Source organism: Rhinopithecus roxellana, chromosome 15, assembly GCF_007565055.1.
Source record: "Rhinopithecus roxellana isolate Shanxi Qingling chromosome 15, ASM756505v1, whole genome shotgun sequence".
NCBI lineage: Eukaryota > Metazoa > Chordata > Mammalia > Primates > Cercopithecidae > Rhinopithecus > Rhinopithecus roxellana.
The window spans coordinates 13153296-13171963 of record NC_044563.1 but is presented as its reverse complement, the minus strand read 5'-3'; the positions used below and the strand labels follow the sequence as shown (position 1 = coordinate 13171963).

General features: G+C 51.7%; 1 protein-coding gene across 2 annotated transcripts; it reads left to right on the top strand.

Annotated features, from left to right (window-relative positions):
- Positions 1-8463: 8463 nt before the first annotated feature.
- On the top strand, positions 8464-18195 carry FOSL1 (FOS like 1, AP-1 transcription factor subunit). Of its 2 annotated transcripts, XM_010366449.2 has the most exons (4): positions 8464-9120; positions 12535-12732; positions 16270-16377; positions 17101-18195. In XM_010366449.2, exons 1-4 carry the CDS (start codon positions 9022-9024, stop codon positions 17509-17511), a joined length of 816 nt encoding a protein of 271 aa, XP_010364751.1. In that variant the 5' UTR covers positions 8464-9021; the 3' UTR covers positions 17512-18195. The 2 variants fall into 2 exon arrangements, with proteins under 2 accessions (XP_010364751.1, XP_030773570.1); XM_030917710.1 differs by lacking the exon at positions 16270-16377.
- Positions 18196-18668: the final 473 nt, after the last annotated feature.

The following is an 18668-nucleotide window of genomic DNA, read 5'->3' as shown; positions in this document are numbered from 1 at the left end:
GAGGCTGAGGCGGGCGGATCACGAGGTCAGGAGATCGAGACCATCCTGGCTAACACAGTGAAACCCTGTCTTCACTAAAAATACAAAAAAATTAGCCAGGCGTGGTGGCAGGCACCTGTAGTCCCAGCTTCTCGGGAGGCTGAGGCAGGAGAATGGCATGAACCCGGGAGGCGGTGGAGCTTGCAGTGAGCGGAAATCACACCACTGCACACCAGCCTGGGCGACAGAGCGAGACTCCGTCTCAAAAAAAAACAAAAACAAAAACAAAAGGTAATGAATGTCCTTCATTGCACGAGGGAACTGTATTGCTTGTTGCATAAGAGATTAAAGGATTTCACCTGGGTTGGGCTTGTAGACGACCTTGCTGAGGAAGTGGTGGGGAAACTGAAAGCTGCAGCATAAAAGTCAGCCAGGTGAGGGGACAAGGGAGGTTCCTTGGGCAGAGGGAGTCGTCTGTGCAAAGGTGAGGGGCTCGGTCTAGCAGCCTGGGGCGGAGAGTAAGCAGGTACCTATGAAGGAAAAGCCTGTGAATTTGGCCAAGTCCCACCAGATTTGCGAGCGTCTGGATTCCTCACACTTTCCTTCCTCACTGTGTGGCTTTTAGCAAGTTGCTTAATTTCTCCGTGCTTCCATTTCCTGATCTGTAAAATGGGTGTATTATACCATCTCTCTCACAGGGTTGCTGTGAGGATTAAACATGTTACTTGGAATGGCGTCTGGTTCATCAGAGTTCAATGAGCAAGAGCCACTAGTGTTATCCTCTTAGCCCCTCAAGCCTCCCAAGCAGCATGTAACCTAAAAGAACATGGGGTACGCCAAGCACCCCTAGCCCACCCCTTCCCAGGCTTCGGGCCTTCCTGGGTAGCAATTCCAAAGGTGCCACAGCTGGGGTAGGTCCAAGTCTGATAGTGAAATGCTCAGACTCTTAAAATTTTTCATGATTAAAACAATCCCTCAGGCTGCTGGGTGGGAAGTGCTGAGCTGGAAGCCGTGGAGAGCATTCAGGGGAGAGAGGATGGGGCCAGGACCAAGGAAAATAAATCTTTGTAGAAGTGAATTAACATGTCATCTCCAGGCCAGGTGCCGTGGCTCATGCCTGTAATCCCAGCACTTTGGGAGGCCAGGGTGGGCAGATGACCTGAGGTTAGGAATTCGAGATCAGCCTGCCCAACATGGTGAAAACCCGTCTCTACAATTTATAAAAATTAGACGGGCATGGTGGCAGGTGCCTGTACAGCTACTTGGGAGGCTGAGGTAGGAGAATCACTTGAGCCTGGGGGGCAGAGGTTGTAGTAAGCTGAGATTACACCACTGCACTCCAGCCTGGGTGACAGAGCAAGACCCTGTCTCAAAAAAAAAAAAAGTCATCTCCAGATGTGGAGCAACTGGAACTGTTACCCACTGAACAACATGGGTGGGATGTAAAATGGTACATCCATGTTGCAGCACTGGTAGAGAGAATCAATTCAAGCTGAATGTACACCAACCATATGACCCAACAATTCCTCCCAACCCGGGCATATAGCCAAAGAGAAATGAATACAGCTGGCTCCCAAAAGGATATTCATGGCAGCCTTATTCATAACAGTCCAAAACTAGAAGGCACCCCAAGTCATCAGCAGGGGAATGGAGAATGGGGAATGGAGAAAGGGGAATGGAGAGACCGATTGTGGAATATTTGTGCAATGGGACGCAGCAACAGAAAAGTCCAAGCTACCAGGTCACTCAATAACACAGAGGAATCCCACAGACACGTTGAGTAAGAGAAGCCAGACCCAAAAGAGTACATGCCATATGGTCAAATGTACATGAAGTTGAAGAACAGGCAAAACTAATCTATGATGACAGAAGTCAGAATAGTGGCTACCTATGGGTGGGAAGTGTGACTCAGAGGAGCCTTCTGAGTTGCTAAAAACGTCATCCTGATAAGGGTGGTAATTACATGGGTTTATATACATGCAGAAGTCATTGAGGCTGGGCTTGGTGGCTCATACTTGTAATCCCAATACTTTGGGAGGCCGAGGCGGGAGGATCACTGAAGCTCAGGAGTTTGAGATTAGTTTGGGCAACAGCTTCCTCTCTACTAATAAATAAATAAAGACATAAATAAATAATTGGCATGGTGCCAGACCTGCAGTCCCAGCTACTTGGGAGGCTGAGGTGGGGGGATAGCTTGAGCCCAGGAGTTCAAGGTTGCAGTGAGCTGTGATAGCACCACCGTGCTCCAACCTGGGAGATAGAGTGAGACCTTGTCTTAAAAATAATAATAAATAAGGTGGGGTGTGGAGGCTCACGTTGGTAATCCCAGCACTTTGGGAGGCCAAGGCGAGTGGATCACCTGAGGTCAGGAGTTCGAGACCGCTTGACCAATACGGTGAAACCCCATCTCTACTAAAAATGCAAAAATTAGCCGGGCATGGTGGCGTGTGCCTGTAGTCCCAGCTACTCAGGATGCTGAGACAGGAGTATTTTTTGAACCCGGGAGGCGGAGGTTGCAGTGAGCTGAGATCGTGCCACTACACTCTAGCCTGGGCAACAGGGCAAGACTCTGTCTCAAAATAATAATAATAATACATAATGACTTATTTTAAAGTCATTAAGCTGAACACACTGATGTGTGCACTTTACTGTATGTGTGCTTAACTTCAATTTAATCAACGATTTAAATCTAAGAGCTAAAACTATAAACTCTTAGAAGAAATCACAGGAGTAAATCTTCATGACCTCGAATTTGGCAATGGATTTTTATATTAGACACCCAAAGCATGAGCAACAACAACAAAAAGACACATTGGACTTCATAAAAAATAGTCATGCATCATTTTGTGCATCAAAGAACATTTTTCCATCTCATAAAAAAAGAGAACATTTTCAAGAATGTGAAAAGACAACTTACAAAATAACATAAATGTTTGAAAATCTTATAACTGATAAAGGTTTAGTATCCAGAATGTAAAAAGAACTCAACATGAAAAAAAAAAAAAAAACAATTGGCCAGGTGTAGTGGCTCATGCCTGTAATCCCAGCACTTTGGGAGGCCAAGGTGGCTAGATCACCTGAGGTCTAGAGTTCGAGACCAGCCTGACCAACATGGAGAAACCTCATCTCTACTAAAAATACAAAATTAGCCAGGTGTGGTGGAGCATTCCTGTAATCCCAGCTACTCAAGAGGCTGAGGCAAGAGAATCGCTTGAACCAGGAAGGGAGAGGTTGCGGTGAGCTGAGATTGTGCCATTGTACTCTAGCCTGGGTGACAAGAGCAAAACTCCATCTCAAAAAAAAAAAAAAAAAATTAAGAATGGGCAATGGGCCGGGCGTGGTGGCTGGTGCCTGTAATTCCAGCACTTTGGGAGGCTGAGGTGGGTGGATCACTTGAGGTCAGGGGTTCGAGACCAGCCTGGCCAACATGGTGAAACCACGTCTCTACTAAAAATACAAAAATTACCCGGGCATGGTGGCACATGCCTGTAATCCCGGCTACTCAGGAAGCTGAGGCAGGAGAATCACTTGAACCCGGTAGGTGGAAGCTGCAGTGAGCCGAGATCGCACCACTGCCCTCCAGCCTGGGCAATGGTTGGGAGCAGTGGCTCCCACCTGTCATTTCAGCATGAAGAGGGGTGAAGGCAGGCGAAGTACTTGAGGCCAGGAATTTGAGATTAGCCTGGGCAATATATTAAGACCTCATTTCCACAGAAAAAAAAAAAAAGAAAAAGGAAAAAAGTAAAGGCTTGAATAGATATCTGTCCAAAAAACGTACAGATGAAACCAAAAACACAGGAAAAGATGTTCATTGGTCATTAAGGACATGCGAATCAAATCAAAACTCAATGAGATACCACTGCATACCCTCTAGGATGTCTTTAATATAAAAAATGGAAAATAACAAGGGTTGACAAGGGTTTGGAGAAATTAGATCCCTCGTGCATTGCTGGTGGAAACGTAGAATGGTATAGTCACTTTGTAAAACAGTCTGGCAGTTCCTCAGAAGATTACCATGTAACCCAGTAATTCCACTCTTAGGTATATATTCAAGAGAAATGAAAACATATATCCACACAATAACTTGTACAGAAATGTACATAACCACATAATAGTCAAACAGTGGAAATATCCCATGTCCATCAACTTATGAATAAAAAAATGGTTATATATACTCAGCCATAAAAATGAGCAAAGTACTGATACATATTATAACATGAATGAGCCTTGAAAATGTTATGCTGGCTGGGTGCGGTGGCTCACACCTGGAATCCTAGCAGTTTGGGAGGCTGAGGCAGGCAGATAACTTGAGGTCAGCAGTTTGAGACCAGCCTGGCCAACCTGATGAAACCCTCTCTCTACTAAAAATACACAAATTAGCCAGGTGTGGTGGCAGGTGCCTGTAATCCCAGCTACTCCGGAGGCTGAGGCAGGAGGATCACCTGAGGAGTGCAGGAGGCAGAGGTTGCAGTGAGCCAAGATAGGGCTACTGCTCTCTAGTATGGGTGACAGAACAAGACTCCATCTAAAAAAGAAGAAGAAAGAAAGAAAGGAAAAAAAAAAAGAGAAAATGTTATGCTAAGTAAAGAAATCAGACAAAAGACCACATAATATGTGAGTCCATTTACTTGAAATGCCCAGAATGAGCAAATCCATAGAGACAGGAAGCAAATTAGTGGTACCAGGGGATGAGGGAAGGGGGAAATAGGGTCATTACTTCATAGGTGTGGGGTGTTTTCTGGAGTGATGAAGTTTAGAAACTAAAGAAAGGTGGTTGTTGTACAACATTGTGAATGTAATAAATGGCACTGCAGTGTACACTTTAAAGTAGTTAATTGTTTGCTACATTAATTTAATCTCAAGTAAAAACATAAACTTCAAAGGCCAGGCGCAGTGGCTCATGCCTGTAATCCCAGCAATTTGTGAGACCGAGGCAAGTAGATTGCTTGAGTCAAAAAAAATTAGCTGGGTGTGGTGGCACGCGCCTGTAGCCCCAGCTACTCGGGAGGCTGAGAAGCAAGGATTGCTTGAGCCCGGCAGGTTGAGGCTGCAGTGAGCTGTGATCTTGCCACTGCACTCCAGCCCAGGCATCAGAGTGAGACCCTATCTCAAACCAGCCAACCAACCAACCAAACAAAAACAACATAAACTTCAATGAAAGAGTGAATAGAAACTGATAAACATAAATATCACCTCCAATGCCCTGGCCACACTGAGAACCCTCCTTTCCTTCACTGTAGTCCCAAAAGGTGGGGATTCTCTGGGACTTAGAGAGGGGAAGGGACTGAGCCAGTCTTACAGAGCCACCAAGGCACAGTGGCAGAGTCTCTCAGGCCTCCCTGCCCCCAAACTTCCAGCGATGGCTGTGGCCCCCTGGGGTTCTCTCCCGGCCTCCCTCAGTGGAAGCTGGTGAGGTCAGAGGCCAGGAACGCTTCTACAGCCACAAGGCTGGGGTTAGTGATTGAGGAGGTTGGAATGTGCTCCCTCTGAAAGGACCTCCTTGTGGCTCCAGCGACGGTTAGAGCAGGAAGAGACTTTCAAAGTCATGTAATCACACACACACACACACACACACACCCCAGACCTGAAACCCTGCTCCCTCAGTTGCCCCAGTGGCCCCAGCATCCACTGCTTGGGGGCAGTGGGGTCGGGTCCAGGGTGATGTTTCTGGAGCAGGCAAGCGAACACAGTCAAGGCTGACCTGTGTCATCCCTCCCCTGGTTACCTGTGTCACACTTGACCTGTCCAGGTTGGGCTCTGCCAAGAAGTTGAGGTATCAGTGCGTGTGTATGTGCAGGCACATGTGTGTGCACATGTGCCGTATGAGTGCCTTCACGTGTGATCAGTCCCAAAGGTTCCCCTGGGGCTTTTTATTAACATGTGAATTCATCTTCACTGCTATTTGTCAATTTTATGTTGTTGTTGACGGAGCTCACTCTGTCACCCAGGCTGGAGTGCGGTGGCGCAATCTTGGCTCACTGCAACTTCCGCCTCCTGGGTTCAAGCGATTCTCCTGCCTCAGCCTCCCAAGCAGCTGGGACTATAGGCATGGGCCACGATGCCCAGCTAATTTTTGTATTTTTAGTAGAGACAGGGTTTCACCATATTGGCCAGGTTGGTCTCTAAATCCTGACCTCATGATCCACCTGCCTCAGCCTCCCAAAGTGCTGGGATTACAGGCGTGAGCCACAGCACCCAGCCTATGTGTCAAATTCTTACTATGTGTTGTGCTAAGCATGTGACATTATTTGTGTCCTCCAACAACCCTTGAGATAGTTATCATTATGTCTCCATTTCACAGATAAAGAAAGAGGCTCTGAGAGATTGTGTACCTCATCTAGGTCACACAATTGGTGAGCAGCCTAACCACATTCAAACCCAGACCTCAGAGCTGTCTGACCCCAGCACGGGTGTTCTGTCCACGGATCACACTGCCTCAGAAACACTCTCCTCTCCTTTCTGTCTCTCTCTTTCTCTCTCTGTCTCTGTCTTTCTGTCTCTGTCTCTCTCTCTCTCTCTCTCTCTCTCTCTCACACACACACACACACAGATCATGATGACCAGAGGATGACAAACAATGGGTTGTTCAAAGGCAAAGGAGAGGCACCAGGTTGGTAACGACTTTCTGAGTGCACAACACTTTACAGCTTACAAAGCACTTTCACATCTGTGATCTCATTTGATCCCACAACAGCTCCATGAGATCAGCAGCGAGGCCCAATTGAGGGAGGGTGACCTGCCCAGTGTCACACAGACGGAAAATGGTAGCTCTGGGACTAGAACCCCAGGGTCAAACAGGCCTTCCTGGCCCTAAGTACCGAGTGCACCCACAGACTGCCCTGTGTTCCCAAGGAAAGTAGCCCAGAGGGAAAAGCTAGAGCTGATGAAATGGAAGGACCGATGGAGAAGCAGGAGAGCCCAGCCCTCTTGATCTATTTACTTTGAGTCTTGCTCTGTCCCCCAGGCTGGAATGCAGTGGCACAGTCATAGCTCACCGCAGCCTTGACCTCCCTGGCTCAAGCCATCCTCCCTCCTCAGCCTCCAGAATAGCTGGGACCACAAGGCAGGAGTACCACCATGTCCGGAAAAAATTTTTTTTTGTCTTTTTTTTTTTTCCTTTTTGTGGAGAACGGGATCTCGCTATATTACCCAGGCAGGTCTCGAACTCCTGGGCTCAAGCTATCCTCCCGCCTCTGCCTCCCTGAGAGCTGGGATTACAGGCGTGAGCCACCGCGCCCGGTAAAAATTTTTAATTTTTTGTAGAGATGGGGTCTCCAATGGTTCTTTCTGCCTTGGCCTCCCAAAGTGCTAGGATTACAGGCATGAGCCACCACCCCTGGCCCCAGCCCTCTTTCTGTAGTCATGTGACAACTGGCAGCTCAGTACTCCATCTGGACCTCAGTTTCCTCATCTATAGATGGAAGTAATCAGAGAAGGGCTTTGGGATGGTACCTAGCACTGACATTCTGGATGTGCAACAAGGTGTCTGTGAAGGTGTAAGGGCTTTGAAAAATCTTGGCTGAGCCTGGGCTTGGAGCGCCCATGGCTGTGACTTGGCAACCTGTGCCAGCTACTCGCTTAGCAACCTTGAGCAATTCATTTCAGCATCTCCTAGCCTCAGTTTCCCCATCTGTAAAACAGGGATGAGGATGATACCTGCCTCCCAAGCACGTTTGGCCATGGCCTCACATTCACTTGCCTTTGACATACTCTCCAAACAAGACTGGTGGCCACACAGCCTCCGAAAGGCACTGACAGCAAAGAAGATGGCGTTTATCAGACCACAGGACACCTGTAGTGGCCCTGAATTAAAGCTCGTTATGGTTCCTGAAATTATCCTGAGTAATACAGTATATTGCATTGTATGTGTGGTTAGTTCAAAGCATTACCTTATCATAAACATTTAAAATATACCACCCAGCCTGGGCAACACGGCAAGCAAGACCCAATCTCTACAAAAAACACAAAAATTGGCCGGGCGCGGTGGCTCAAGCCTGTAATCCCAGCACTTTGGGAGGCCGAGACGGGCGGATCACGAGGTCAGGAGATCGAGACCATCCTGGCTAACACGGTGAAACCCCATCTCTACCAAAAATACAAAAACTAGCCGGGCGAGGTGGCGGGCGCTGTAGTCCCAGCTACTCAGGAGGCTGAGGCAGGAGAATGGCGTAAACCCAGGAGGCGGAGCTTGCAGTGAGCTGAGATCTGGCCACTGCACTCCAGTCCGGGCGACAGAGCGAGACTCCGCCTCAAAAAAAAAAAAACACACACACACACACACACACAAATTCCCCGGGCATGGTGACGCGTGCCTGTAGTCCCACTTACTTGGAGGGGGCGCTGAGGTAGGAGAATCCCTTGACTTCAGGAAGTTGAGCCTGCAGTGCGCCGAGATCGGGCCACTGCACTCCAGCATGGGTGACAGAGACCCTGTCTCAAAAATATAAAGTAAAATAAAATATGCCACCATTTTTGTAACCCTGGTTTGTCATTTATTCACTTTTCATATACTCGAAGCCTTAAAACAAGGCCAGTGGAAAGATATCACTCCACGAAGCTTTGGGTGGCGGATGGCGTGGCTCCTAGAGATGTGATTCTTTCGCGCTATTTTGTGGGAGCAGAAACGGAGGCTAGCCCAGGCCGCGAGAGGGCTGGGGCGGTGCGCGGGCTTGGGCAGGTGCGTCAGTCCGCGGGGGAACCCGGGGCTCCACCTGGGCGCGGCGAGGAAGTTGCACCATGTATGGGCAGCTACGTCAGGGGGGCGGGCCCGCAGCCACCGGGGAACGCCGAGCCGGGCCCATCCCAGTGAAAAGGCTGCCGCCGGACTGGGGGAGGCGTCGCCAAGTTCGGGACCGACGGGCCAAGGCTGCGCGTCTCGCGGGTGGAGCCTGGAGGTGACCGCGCCGCTGCAACGCCCCCACCCCCCGCGGTCGCAGTGGTTCAGCCCGAGAACTTTTCATTCATAAAAAGAAAAGACTCCGCACGGCGCGGGTGAGTCAGAACCCAGCAGCCGTGGACCCCGCGAAGCCGCCAGCCCCGGGGATGTTCCGAGACTTCGGGGAACCAGGCCCGAGCTCCGGGAACGGCGGCGGGTATGGCGGCCCCGCGCAGCACCCGGCCGCAGCGCAGGCAGCCCAGCAGGTGAGAGGGGCCCGACGCCGGGGGTCCTCCGGGAGGACGGCGCGTGGGAGGCCGGGTCAACTGCCGCACACTCCGGGACTGGAGCCGGGAAGCGGAGTCTGGGCCGGGCTGGGGGCCGGGGCGAGGATCCTGCCCCTCGCCGTCCGGGGCCAGTTGCCCCCACTGCGCAGCGGGCGGCAAAGACCCGCGAACTCCCCTTCTCCCAGCCGCCCCCTTCTCCCTTGCAGTCCGCGTCCGTGCCTCTGTCTCCTTGCCCGCTTTCTCTCCTCCTGCCCACCTCTGACTTCTGCGTCCAACCTGCTTCAGAAGGGCCGTGGGCGCCTGGGTTGGCCGCCCCGACGGCTCAGAGGGTCTCTTCGCCTTGGGCTGAATTCCTGGGATCTGGAGTCTGGGCCGGGGTGAGATGTCCCAACACGGGACAGAGGCGGGATCCGTCGGTAGAGCAGCTGGGCCAGGATGGAAGTCCCGGCCCGGTCTGCCACCGTCCGCGTGTCCGTCTGTCTGTTTGTCCTTCGCCCCTCCGTCGCCAAGTCCCTATCGTTTCTCCGCCTGGGGAGCCCTGGGGGGTCCGGGCAGTGGAATCTGCCAGGTCCCCGGAGACCGGCCCTCGACCCCTTTGCCGAATGCGGCGAATAGATACCTCGAGGTTCCGGGACGTGCGCGGGGTCAGGCTGCGGGCGACTCTCGTGACCCCGCTCCCGGCCCTTAACGGCGCCCGCTGCCCGCCGGGGGCACCCGGGACGCTGCAGGTGCCCGCTTCCTGCCGAGGGGCTGCGAGCACGTGTCGGCAGGGGAGGGAAGGAGGGGCGTCCGTTCCGCCGAGTCACGGCGGCCGGAGTCACGGCGGCTGAGTCACCCGGGGCGCCCCTCCCTTCCTGGCCCGGAGCGGCCCGGGCCCCGGACAACCTCGGGAGTGGGAGATGCCGCCGGCGGTGCCTTGGACCCGGAACTGGGGTCACTGGGCCGCCGGGCCCGCAGCGCTTGGGCTCGGGCTACTGCTGTCGGGACTTGCCTGGGCTTGTGGGGCTCTTCCCGGACGATCGGGCGCCCACACCCAGGGCCCAGCGGCAGAGCTCGAACCCACTTCTCCTAGAACACTGAGCCCCATCCCAACCCACTCCTCAGATAACTGGTTGATAGAATGGGAACAGGGACGTCGTGCTGGGTGCTTGCCACATCATTTACCGTATTTCACGGAGTCGAAGACCTCATCGATTGAAAAAAACCCACCATAACTTTATGCTACTAATATTCTTTCTTTCTTTCTTTTCTTTTCTTTTCTTTCCTTCCTTCCTTCCTTCCTTCCTTCCTTCCTTCCTTCCTTCCTTCCTTCCTTCCTTCCTTCCTTCCTTCCTTCCTTCCTTTCCCTCCCTCCCTCTTTCCTTCTTTCCTTCTTTCTTTTTCTCTTCTCTTTCTTCTGTTTTCTTTTCTTTTCTTTTCTTTTCTTTTCTTTTTTGAGACAGGGTCTTCCTCTGTTGCCCAGGCTGTAGTGCAGTTGCACAAACTCAGCTCACTGTAGCCTCAACCTCCTGGGCTCAAGCAATCCTACTGAGATCCTAGCTGGGAAGCGACCTGGCCACAGGCACGCACCACCACACCCAGCTAATTTTTAAAATTTTTTTTGTAGAAATGAAGTCTCATTGTGTTGCCCAGTGTGACCTCGAACTCCTGAGCTCAAGTGATCCTACACAGCCTCCCAAAATGCTGGTGTGAGTCACCTTGCCTAGTCCACTAAAATTTTTTAAATTGCCAATTAAACTATGATTTCAGAGGTATTAAATGGTACTTCTTAACATCAATGAAATCCTGTAATCTTCACCTGTAACAATATTAAAAATGAGGAAACTGAGGCACATGGAGGTTAAATAACTTGCCCATGGTCACACAGGCAGTAAGTAGCTGAGAGCTGAGATTAGAATTGGGACAGCCTGCCATGCCAGGTGGCTAAAGCCTGTCATCTCAACACTTTAGGAGGCTGAGGTGGGTGGACTGCTTCCGCTCAGGAATTTGAGACCACCCTGGGGCAACCTAGTGAGACCCTGTCTCTACAAAAAAATTTTTTTAAAAAATTAGCCAGGCCGTGCGCGGTGGCTCATGCTTGTAATCCCAGCACTGTGGGAGGCCAAGGCGGGTGGATCACCTGAGGTCAGGAGTTTGAGACCAGCCTGGCCAACATAGTGAAACCCCCATCTCTACTAAAAATACAAAAATTAGCCAGGCACAGTTGTGGGCGACTGTAGTCCTAGCTACTTGGGACTACTTGGGAGGCTGAGGCAGGAGAATTGCTTGAACCAGGGAAGTGGAGGTTGCAGTGAGCCAAGATCAAGCCACTGCATTCCAACCTGGGCAACAAAGCAAGACTCTGTCTCAAAAAAAAAAAAAAAAAAAAAAAAAACAAATGTGGTGGTGCACGTCGGTAGTCCTAGCTACTTAGGAGCTAAAGTGGGAGGATTGCTTGAGCCCGCAGGTCACTGCACTCCAGCCTGGGCAACAGAGTGAGTCCCTGTCTCAAGAAAAAAAAAAAGCACTGGGATGGCCTGAACCCACAGAAGTGACTCTTTCCTGCCTCAGCCCCTCAGCACTGGGCACCTGCCACTTACCAGACTGTCGCACACATTCTCTCACTTGATTCTCACAGCCTCCCCATGAGATGGGAGCTGTAATTATCTTCTTCGTGCAAACAGGTGCAAGAGTGGGTAAGAGACCAGCTGCTGGGCTCAAATACTGTTTCCTACTCACTGGCTCTGTGTCTGTGGACAACTGTTCTCCTGTCTGAAAATGAAGATACTAGGCTGGGTGTGGTGGCTCAAGCCTGTAATCCCAGCACTTTGGGAGGCCAAGGCGGGTGGATCACCTGAGGTTGGGGATTGGAGACCAGCCTGGCAAACATGGTAAAACCCTGTCTCTACTAAAAATACAAAAATTAGCTGGGCGAGGTGGTGCACACCTGTAATTCCAGCTACTCGGGAGGCTGGGGCAGGAGGATCACTCAAACTTGGGAGGCACAGGTTGCAGTTGAGCCAAGATCATGCCACTACACTCCAGCCTGGGCAACAGAGTGAGACTCCATCTCAAAAAAAAAGAAAAAAGAAAAGAAAATGAAGATACTACTGTGCCAATGATATGAGTCAGTATTTATAAAGTGGTTAGAACAGTTCCTGGCAGTTTATACTTTATAAATGTTAGCTCCAATGGGGAAACGGGGGCACAGAAAGGTTACGTGACCTGCCCAAAACCACACAGCTTATGAGCAGGGATTTGCCACCAGGTCAGTCTCTGACTGCCAGGCTGTGTTCTTTCTGTTTTCAGAGCTAGCCTGTACATTGAAGGTAAACAGCAGTGTAGCCTCTGCCCAGTAGAAGCCCCTCAATCCACACGGACCTCATCTGTGGCCTTCCATTTCTTATTCCTTAGAAGTTCCACCTCGTGCCAAGCATCAACACCATGAGTGGCAGTCAGGAGCTGCAGTGGATGGTACAGCCTCATTTCCTGGGGCCCAGCAGTTACCCCAGGCCTCTGACCTACCCTCAGTACAGCCCCCCACAACCCCGGCCAGGAGTCATTCGGGCCCTGGGGCCGCCTCCAGGGGTACGTCGAAGACCTTGTGAACAGGTAAGGCACAGAGGCATTGCAGTGGTTCCGACTCCACCCAGGAGTGCTAGAGTGCAGAGAAGCTCCTGCCAGAAAGGAGAACATAGGGTTAGGAGAGAGTAAGGTAGGCTATAGGTGACTACTGCCCAAGGCTGAAAGTGATAGGAGCCCCACGGGAGGCCCAGAGGATACAACAGTCACTTCTGGATCAGGGAAAGCTTCCTGGAAAAGGTGGCATATTAGCCTAGAAGGATGGGTAGGACTGGCAGAGGCAGAGAGGAAGGAAAGTACATTCCAGGTAGAGAGGGATGGCAGGAGCAAGGATGGAGGTGGAGGTAAGAACATGTAACGTGCGCACATGGAATGGCGAGGGGGGCTCCACCTACCAACATGCATAGAGGGGACGCTTATGTTGTCTGGGAGAGAACACGAACAAGAGGGTTCCCTTCAGCTACTCCCTCAGTCTCAGTTTCCCTGTCTCATTTAATCCTCAAGAAATCTCTCTGGGGAATGTACCCTGGTTTTCCCCATCTTCCACCAAGGAAATGAAGGCACAGAAGGGTAGTCACTTGCCCAAGATCACACAAGTAGTGAGTAATGGCACAGAACTGGCCTTGGCTCCAGATCTATCCAACTCTGAAGTCAGATCCTAACCACCAAGCCAAGGCCAGGTGCAGTAGCTCATGCCTGTAATCCCAGCACTTTGAGAGACCTAGGCAGGAGGATCACTTGAGGCCAGGAGTTAAAGACTAGGCTGGGCAACATAGAGAGACCCTGTCTCTACCGAAAAAGACAAAATAAAATAAAACCCCCAAAACTAATCACCAAGCCACTCTGTCTCACTGGGAGCTAACAGAAGGCTCAAAATAGAGCTAACTGAGAATTATTGGCTCCCCAAAGCCCTTACCAAAATAAGTGAATGGCGAGTCTTTAAAGGAGTGGCTCTCTTTCCTCTCCGTGGGACATTTTGGTGTGGGAGACTATAGGGGATGAGTTTAAAAAGCTTGGTTGGCAGGTAGAGGATGGGGAGAGAGGTTAGGGCCCTGGGAAAGATGAGAGATAGCCAGGGACAGGTTTCCCAGAACAGGATGTCTGGCCTTTGTGGTGAGGAGGGACTGTGGTGTGAGCCACAGAAGCGGGCCAGGGGTAAACCCTCTTGTGCATCCTTCCTTCAGCCTGGTTCTGCGGGTGACCCTTTGATCCTGGGTTCTCCAGGTAGGGCTGTGAGCTGTGAGTTGGATCCTTTCGGCAAAATGGTCTCACTCATCTGGCCTGTCACTCAATGTGGAATAGAGTGAGTGGGTTCTATGGGTTCTAAGTCCTACTCTGGAACCATAAGCAAGTTATCCTCCGTGGGCTTCAGTTTTTCATGGAAAGTTGGGTTAAGAATCTATGTTTAAGGCCAGGTGTGGTGGCTCACGCCTGTAATCCCAGCACTTTGGGAGGCTGAGGCGGGCAGGTCGTGAGGTCAGGAGATTGAGACCGTCCTGACTAACATGGTGAAACCCCCTCTCTACTGAAAAATACAAAAAGCCGGGCGAGGTGGCGGGCGCCTGTAGTCCCAGCTACTGAGCTGAGATCACGTCACTGCACTCCAGCCTGGGCGACAGAGCGAGACTCTGTCTCAAAAAAAAAAAAACAACAACAACAACAACAACAGGCCGGGCGCGGTGGCTCACGCCTGTAATCCCAGCACTTTGGGAGGCCAAGGAGGGGGATCACCTGAGGTCAGGAGTTTGAGACCAGTCTGACCAACATGGAGAAACACCGTCTCTATTAAAAATACAAAAAAATTAGCTGGGCATGGTGGCACATGCCTGTAATCCCAGCTCCAACTACTAGGGAGGCTGAGGCAGGATTATCGCTTGAACCTGGGAGGTGGAGGTTGCAGTGAGCCAAGATCACACCATTGCACTCCAGCCTGGGCAACAAGAGTGAAACTCCGTCTCAAAAAAAAAAAAAAAAAAAATCTATGTTTAAAAAAAAAAAAGAGGCCAGGTGTGGTGGCTCCTGCTGGTAATCCTGCTTTCTAGGAGGCCAATGCAGGAGGATCCCTTGAGCCCAGGAGTTCCAGACCAGCCTGGGCAACACAGCAAGACCCCGTCACCACAAAAAAAAAAAAAAGGCTGAGCACAGTGGCTCATGCCTGTAATCTCAGCACTTTGGGAGGCTGAGGAGGGTGGATCACCTGAGGTTAGGAGTTCAAGACCAGCCCGGCCAACATGGTGAAACCGCATCTCTACTAAAAATACAAAAATTAGCCAGGTGTGGTGGTGTATGCCTGTAATCCCAGCTACTTGGGAGGCTGAGGCATGAGAATCACTCGAATCCAGTATATGGAGGTTGCAGTGAGTCGAGATCAGGCCAATGCATTCCAGCTTGGGAAGGAGTGAGACTCTGTCTAAAAAAAAAAAAAAAAAAAAAAAAAGGTGGGCGCGGTGGCTCATGCCTGTAATCCCAGCACTTTGGGAGGCCGAGGTGGGCAGATCATGAGGTCAGGTCAGGTGATCGAGACCATCTTGGCTAACACGGTGAAACCCCATCTCTACTAAAAATACAAAACATTAGTTGGGTGCGGTGGCGGGCGCCTGTAGTCCCAGCTACTCAGGAGGCTGAGGCAGGAGAATGGCGTGAAACCGGGAGGCGGAGCTTGCAGTGAGCCAAGATCAGGCCACCGCACTCCAGCCTGGGCGACAGAGCGAGACTCCATCTCAAAAAAAAAAAAAAAAAAAAAGCCGGGCGTGGTGGCTCACACCTGTAATCCCAGCACTTTGGGAGGCTGAGGTGAGCGGATCACGCGGTCAGGAGATCGAGACCATCCTGGCTAACACGGTGAAACCCCATCTCTACTAAATATACAAAAAATTAGCCAAGCGAGGTGGTGGGCGCCTGTAGTCCCAGCTACTGGGGAGGCTGAGGCAGGAGAATGGCGTGAACCCGGGAGGCAGAGCTTGCAGTAAGCTGAGATCGTGCCACTGCACTCCAGCCTGGGCAACAGAGTGAGACTCTGTCTCAAAAAAAAAAAAAAACTTTGCATATTCTCAGTGAAAAAAACAAGAATCTATATAAAGTACTTGGCTGGCACATAGTAGGTTTCCAACACATTGCAACTTAATCAGCAGCACTCATTATCCCCTCCTAGTGCTTACAGCTCTTGGAAGAGGAGACTTGGTTGTCCAGAGATCCAGAAGGATGAGGGTCCTGCAAAGGGGGTGCTGAGGGGGAAAGGTCACTTCTGGCTGGGGAATAAGAGGGTTTCCTGGAGGCAGGAACATCTTAGTTGAGTCCCGAGAGATAAGGAGGGTTAGGGTTTGTGGAAGGGGAGGGCATTATGGGAGAGGAATGTGCACTAAAGCTAGGGGCGAGGAGGAAATTTTATCAATCCAAGCAGACAGTGCCTCAGTGCAGGGAACTGGTTGGGTGCAGTGATCCCTAAATCACAGGCTGAGGGGGCCCTGCCATTACCTCTGCCAGGGTCCTACCACTGGGCCACCGTGAGGGGCAAGTGCCAGGCAACCAGTGGCCCAGGGTCCTCCTCACTGCTGGTCTCACCCCCAGATCAGCCCCGAGGAAGAGGAGCGCCGACGAGTAAGGCGCGAGCGGAACAAGCTGGCTGCGGCCAAGTGCAGGAACCGGAGGAAGGAACTGACCGACTTCCTGCAGGCGGTGAGCACCAGCCCTGGTCCACCGAACTCTGAGGGACCCTGTCTCCCAGGAGCCCCCAAAGCCCCAGTATATGTAGCCCCTTCCCCACCATCCTAGCTCCTTGTTCGAGGGGCAGTCCTGGGAAAATGATGAGGAAAAATTGATTAAAAATTGGCTGCAGCATGTCTCACTGGCAGCAGAGCAGAGCTGAAGCTCAGCCAGCAATTTCCTTTTTTTTTTTTTTTTGAGACAGTCTTGCTCTGTCACCCAGGCTGGAGTGCAGTGGCGAGATCTCGGCTTATGGCTCACTGTGACATTTGTCTCCCAGGCTCAAGCAATTCTCATGCCTCAGCCTCCTGAGTACTGGGACTACAGACACCTGCCACCCTACCCGGCTAATTTTTATATTTTTAGTAGAGACAGGGTTTCGCCATGTTGGCCAGGCTGGTCTCAAACTCCTGACCTCAAGTGATCCACCCGCCTCAGCCTCCCAAAGTACTGGGATTACAGGCCTGAGCCGCCGCCCCGTGCCAGCAATCTCCTAAAATGCCTGGGCCTGATGGGAGTCGTGCCCATTTTCTCCCAGGGGCTCATGGGAATTGCAGTCCAGACTTGCTGGGGACTCTCCACTGCCCCCCCTCTCTCCCCACCCAACCCCAGCTCCTCAGAACCCTGAGTCCAAACATCTGAGGCTTCAGGGTATTCAGCCCTCACCTTCCTGACTCCTCTCCTGATCTTCTACAGGAGACTGACAAACTGGAAGATGAGAAATCTGGGCTGCAGCGAGAGATTGAGGAGCTGCAGAAGCAGAAGGAGCGCCTGGAGCTGGTGCTGGAAGCCCACCGACCCATCTGCAAAATCCCCGAAGGAGCCAAGGAGGGGGACACAGGCAGTACCAGTGGCACGAGCAGCCCGCCAGCCCCCTGCCGCCCTGTACCTTGTATCTCCCTTTCCCCAGGGCCTGTGCTTGAACCTGAGGCACTGCACACCCCCACACTCATGACCACACCCTCCCTAACTCCTTTCACCCCGAGCCTGGTCTTCACCTACCCCAGCACTCCTGAGCCCTGTGCCTCAGCTCATCGCAAGAGTAGCAGCAGCAGCGGAGACCCATCCTCTGACCCCCTTGGCTCTCCAACCCTCCTCGCTTTGTGAGGCACCTGAGCCCTACACCCTGCAGGTGCCACCCTAACCAACGTCTTCTCCCCTTCCCCCACCAGTCCAGCTGGCCTGGACAGTATCCCACATCCAACTCCAGCAGCTTCTTCTCCATCCCTCTAATGAGACTGACCATATTGTGCTTCACAGTAGAGCCAGCTTGGGACCACCAAAGCTGCCCACTGTTTCTCTAGAGCTGGCCTCTCTAGCACAATTTGCACTAAATCAGAGACAAAATATTTCCCATTTGTGCCAGAGAATTCCTAGCAGCCCAGAGACTTTGTAGATCCTTAGAGGTCCTCTGGAGCCCTAACCCCTTCCAGGTCACTGCCACACTATCCATCACCCTCTTCCTGTGATCCACCCAACCCTACCCCCGACAGAAGGTGCCACTTTGCCCACCTAGAACACTAACTCACCAGCCCCACTGCCAGCAGCAGCAGGTGATTGGACCAGGCCATTCTGCCGCCCCCTCCTGAACCGCACAACTCAGGAGGTGCCCACGGCTTCTGTGATGAGCAGATCTGCGGATCTCAGCTTTGAGAAGCCTTCAGCTCCAGGGAATCCAAGCCTCCACAGCGAGGGCAGCTGCTATTTATTTTCCTAAAGAGAGTATTTTTATACAAACCTACCAAAATGGAATAAAAAGGCTTGAAGCTGTGGCCTGAGCGCCTCACTGGACCCCAAGGCCAATGGGAGAGTATTTGAGCCCTAGGTCCCAGCCTTAGCTCTACAGACTCACTGCATGACCTTGGACAAATTCTTTGATATTTTTGTACTTTGTCTTATCTGACAAGTGGGGCTACATCCGCTCGGCCTCATCTCCAGGACTGAGAGGAGAGAGTCCTCTGGGGTAAAAGCGAAGAGGCTTACCATTCCTCTTCCCGTGGGAGCCCACAGTGCTGTTGCGTGTGCCACGGTGGGGCGCTGTTATGCCCCCTTCCAGCCTCAGAGGAGGGGGCCGAGTGGTTCTAGGCCCCCAGCAGCTGCTTCCTGCCCCATTGTCTTGAACAGGAAGGAGCCGGGATGGGAGCTGGAGCCACTTCAGGGGCTGGATTATGGCCGGTCCCGGCGCCCGATGGGGGAAGTCTGCTTTACCACTGCCCCGCATCCCACCCCAGGATCGAAGTAATGGGGGAATCATTCGTTCTGCA

What these genes read in the sequence shown, in the direction of transcription:
- FOSL1 (XM_010366449.2), top strand. Translation starts at nt 9,022, where the DNA reads ATGTTCCGAGACTTCGGGGAACCAGGCCCGAGCTCCGGGAACGGCGGC. An exon ending in GTCGAAGACCTTGTGAACAG is followed by an intron (nt 12,733 to 16,269) that starts GTAAGGCACAGA and finishes TCTCACCCCCAG; the next exon opens with ATCAGCCCCGAGGAAGAGGA. An exon ending in TGACCGACTTCCTGCAGGCG is followed by an intron (nt 16,378 to 17,100) that starts GTGAGCACCAGC and finishes GATCTTCTACAG; the next exon opens with GAGACTGACAAACTGGAAGA.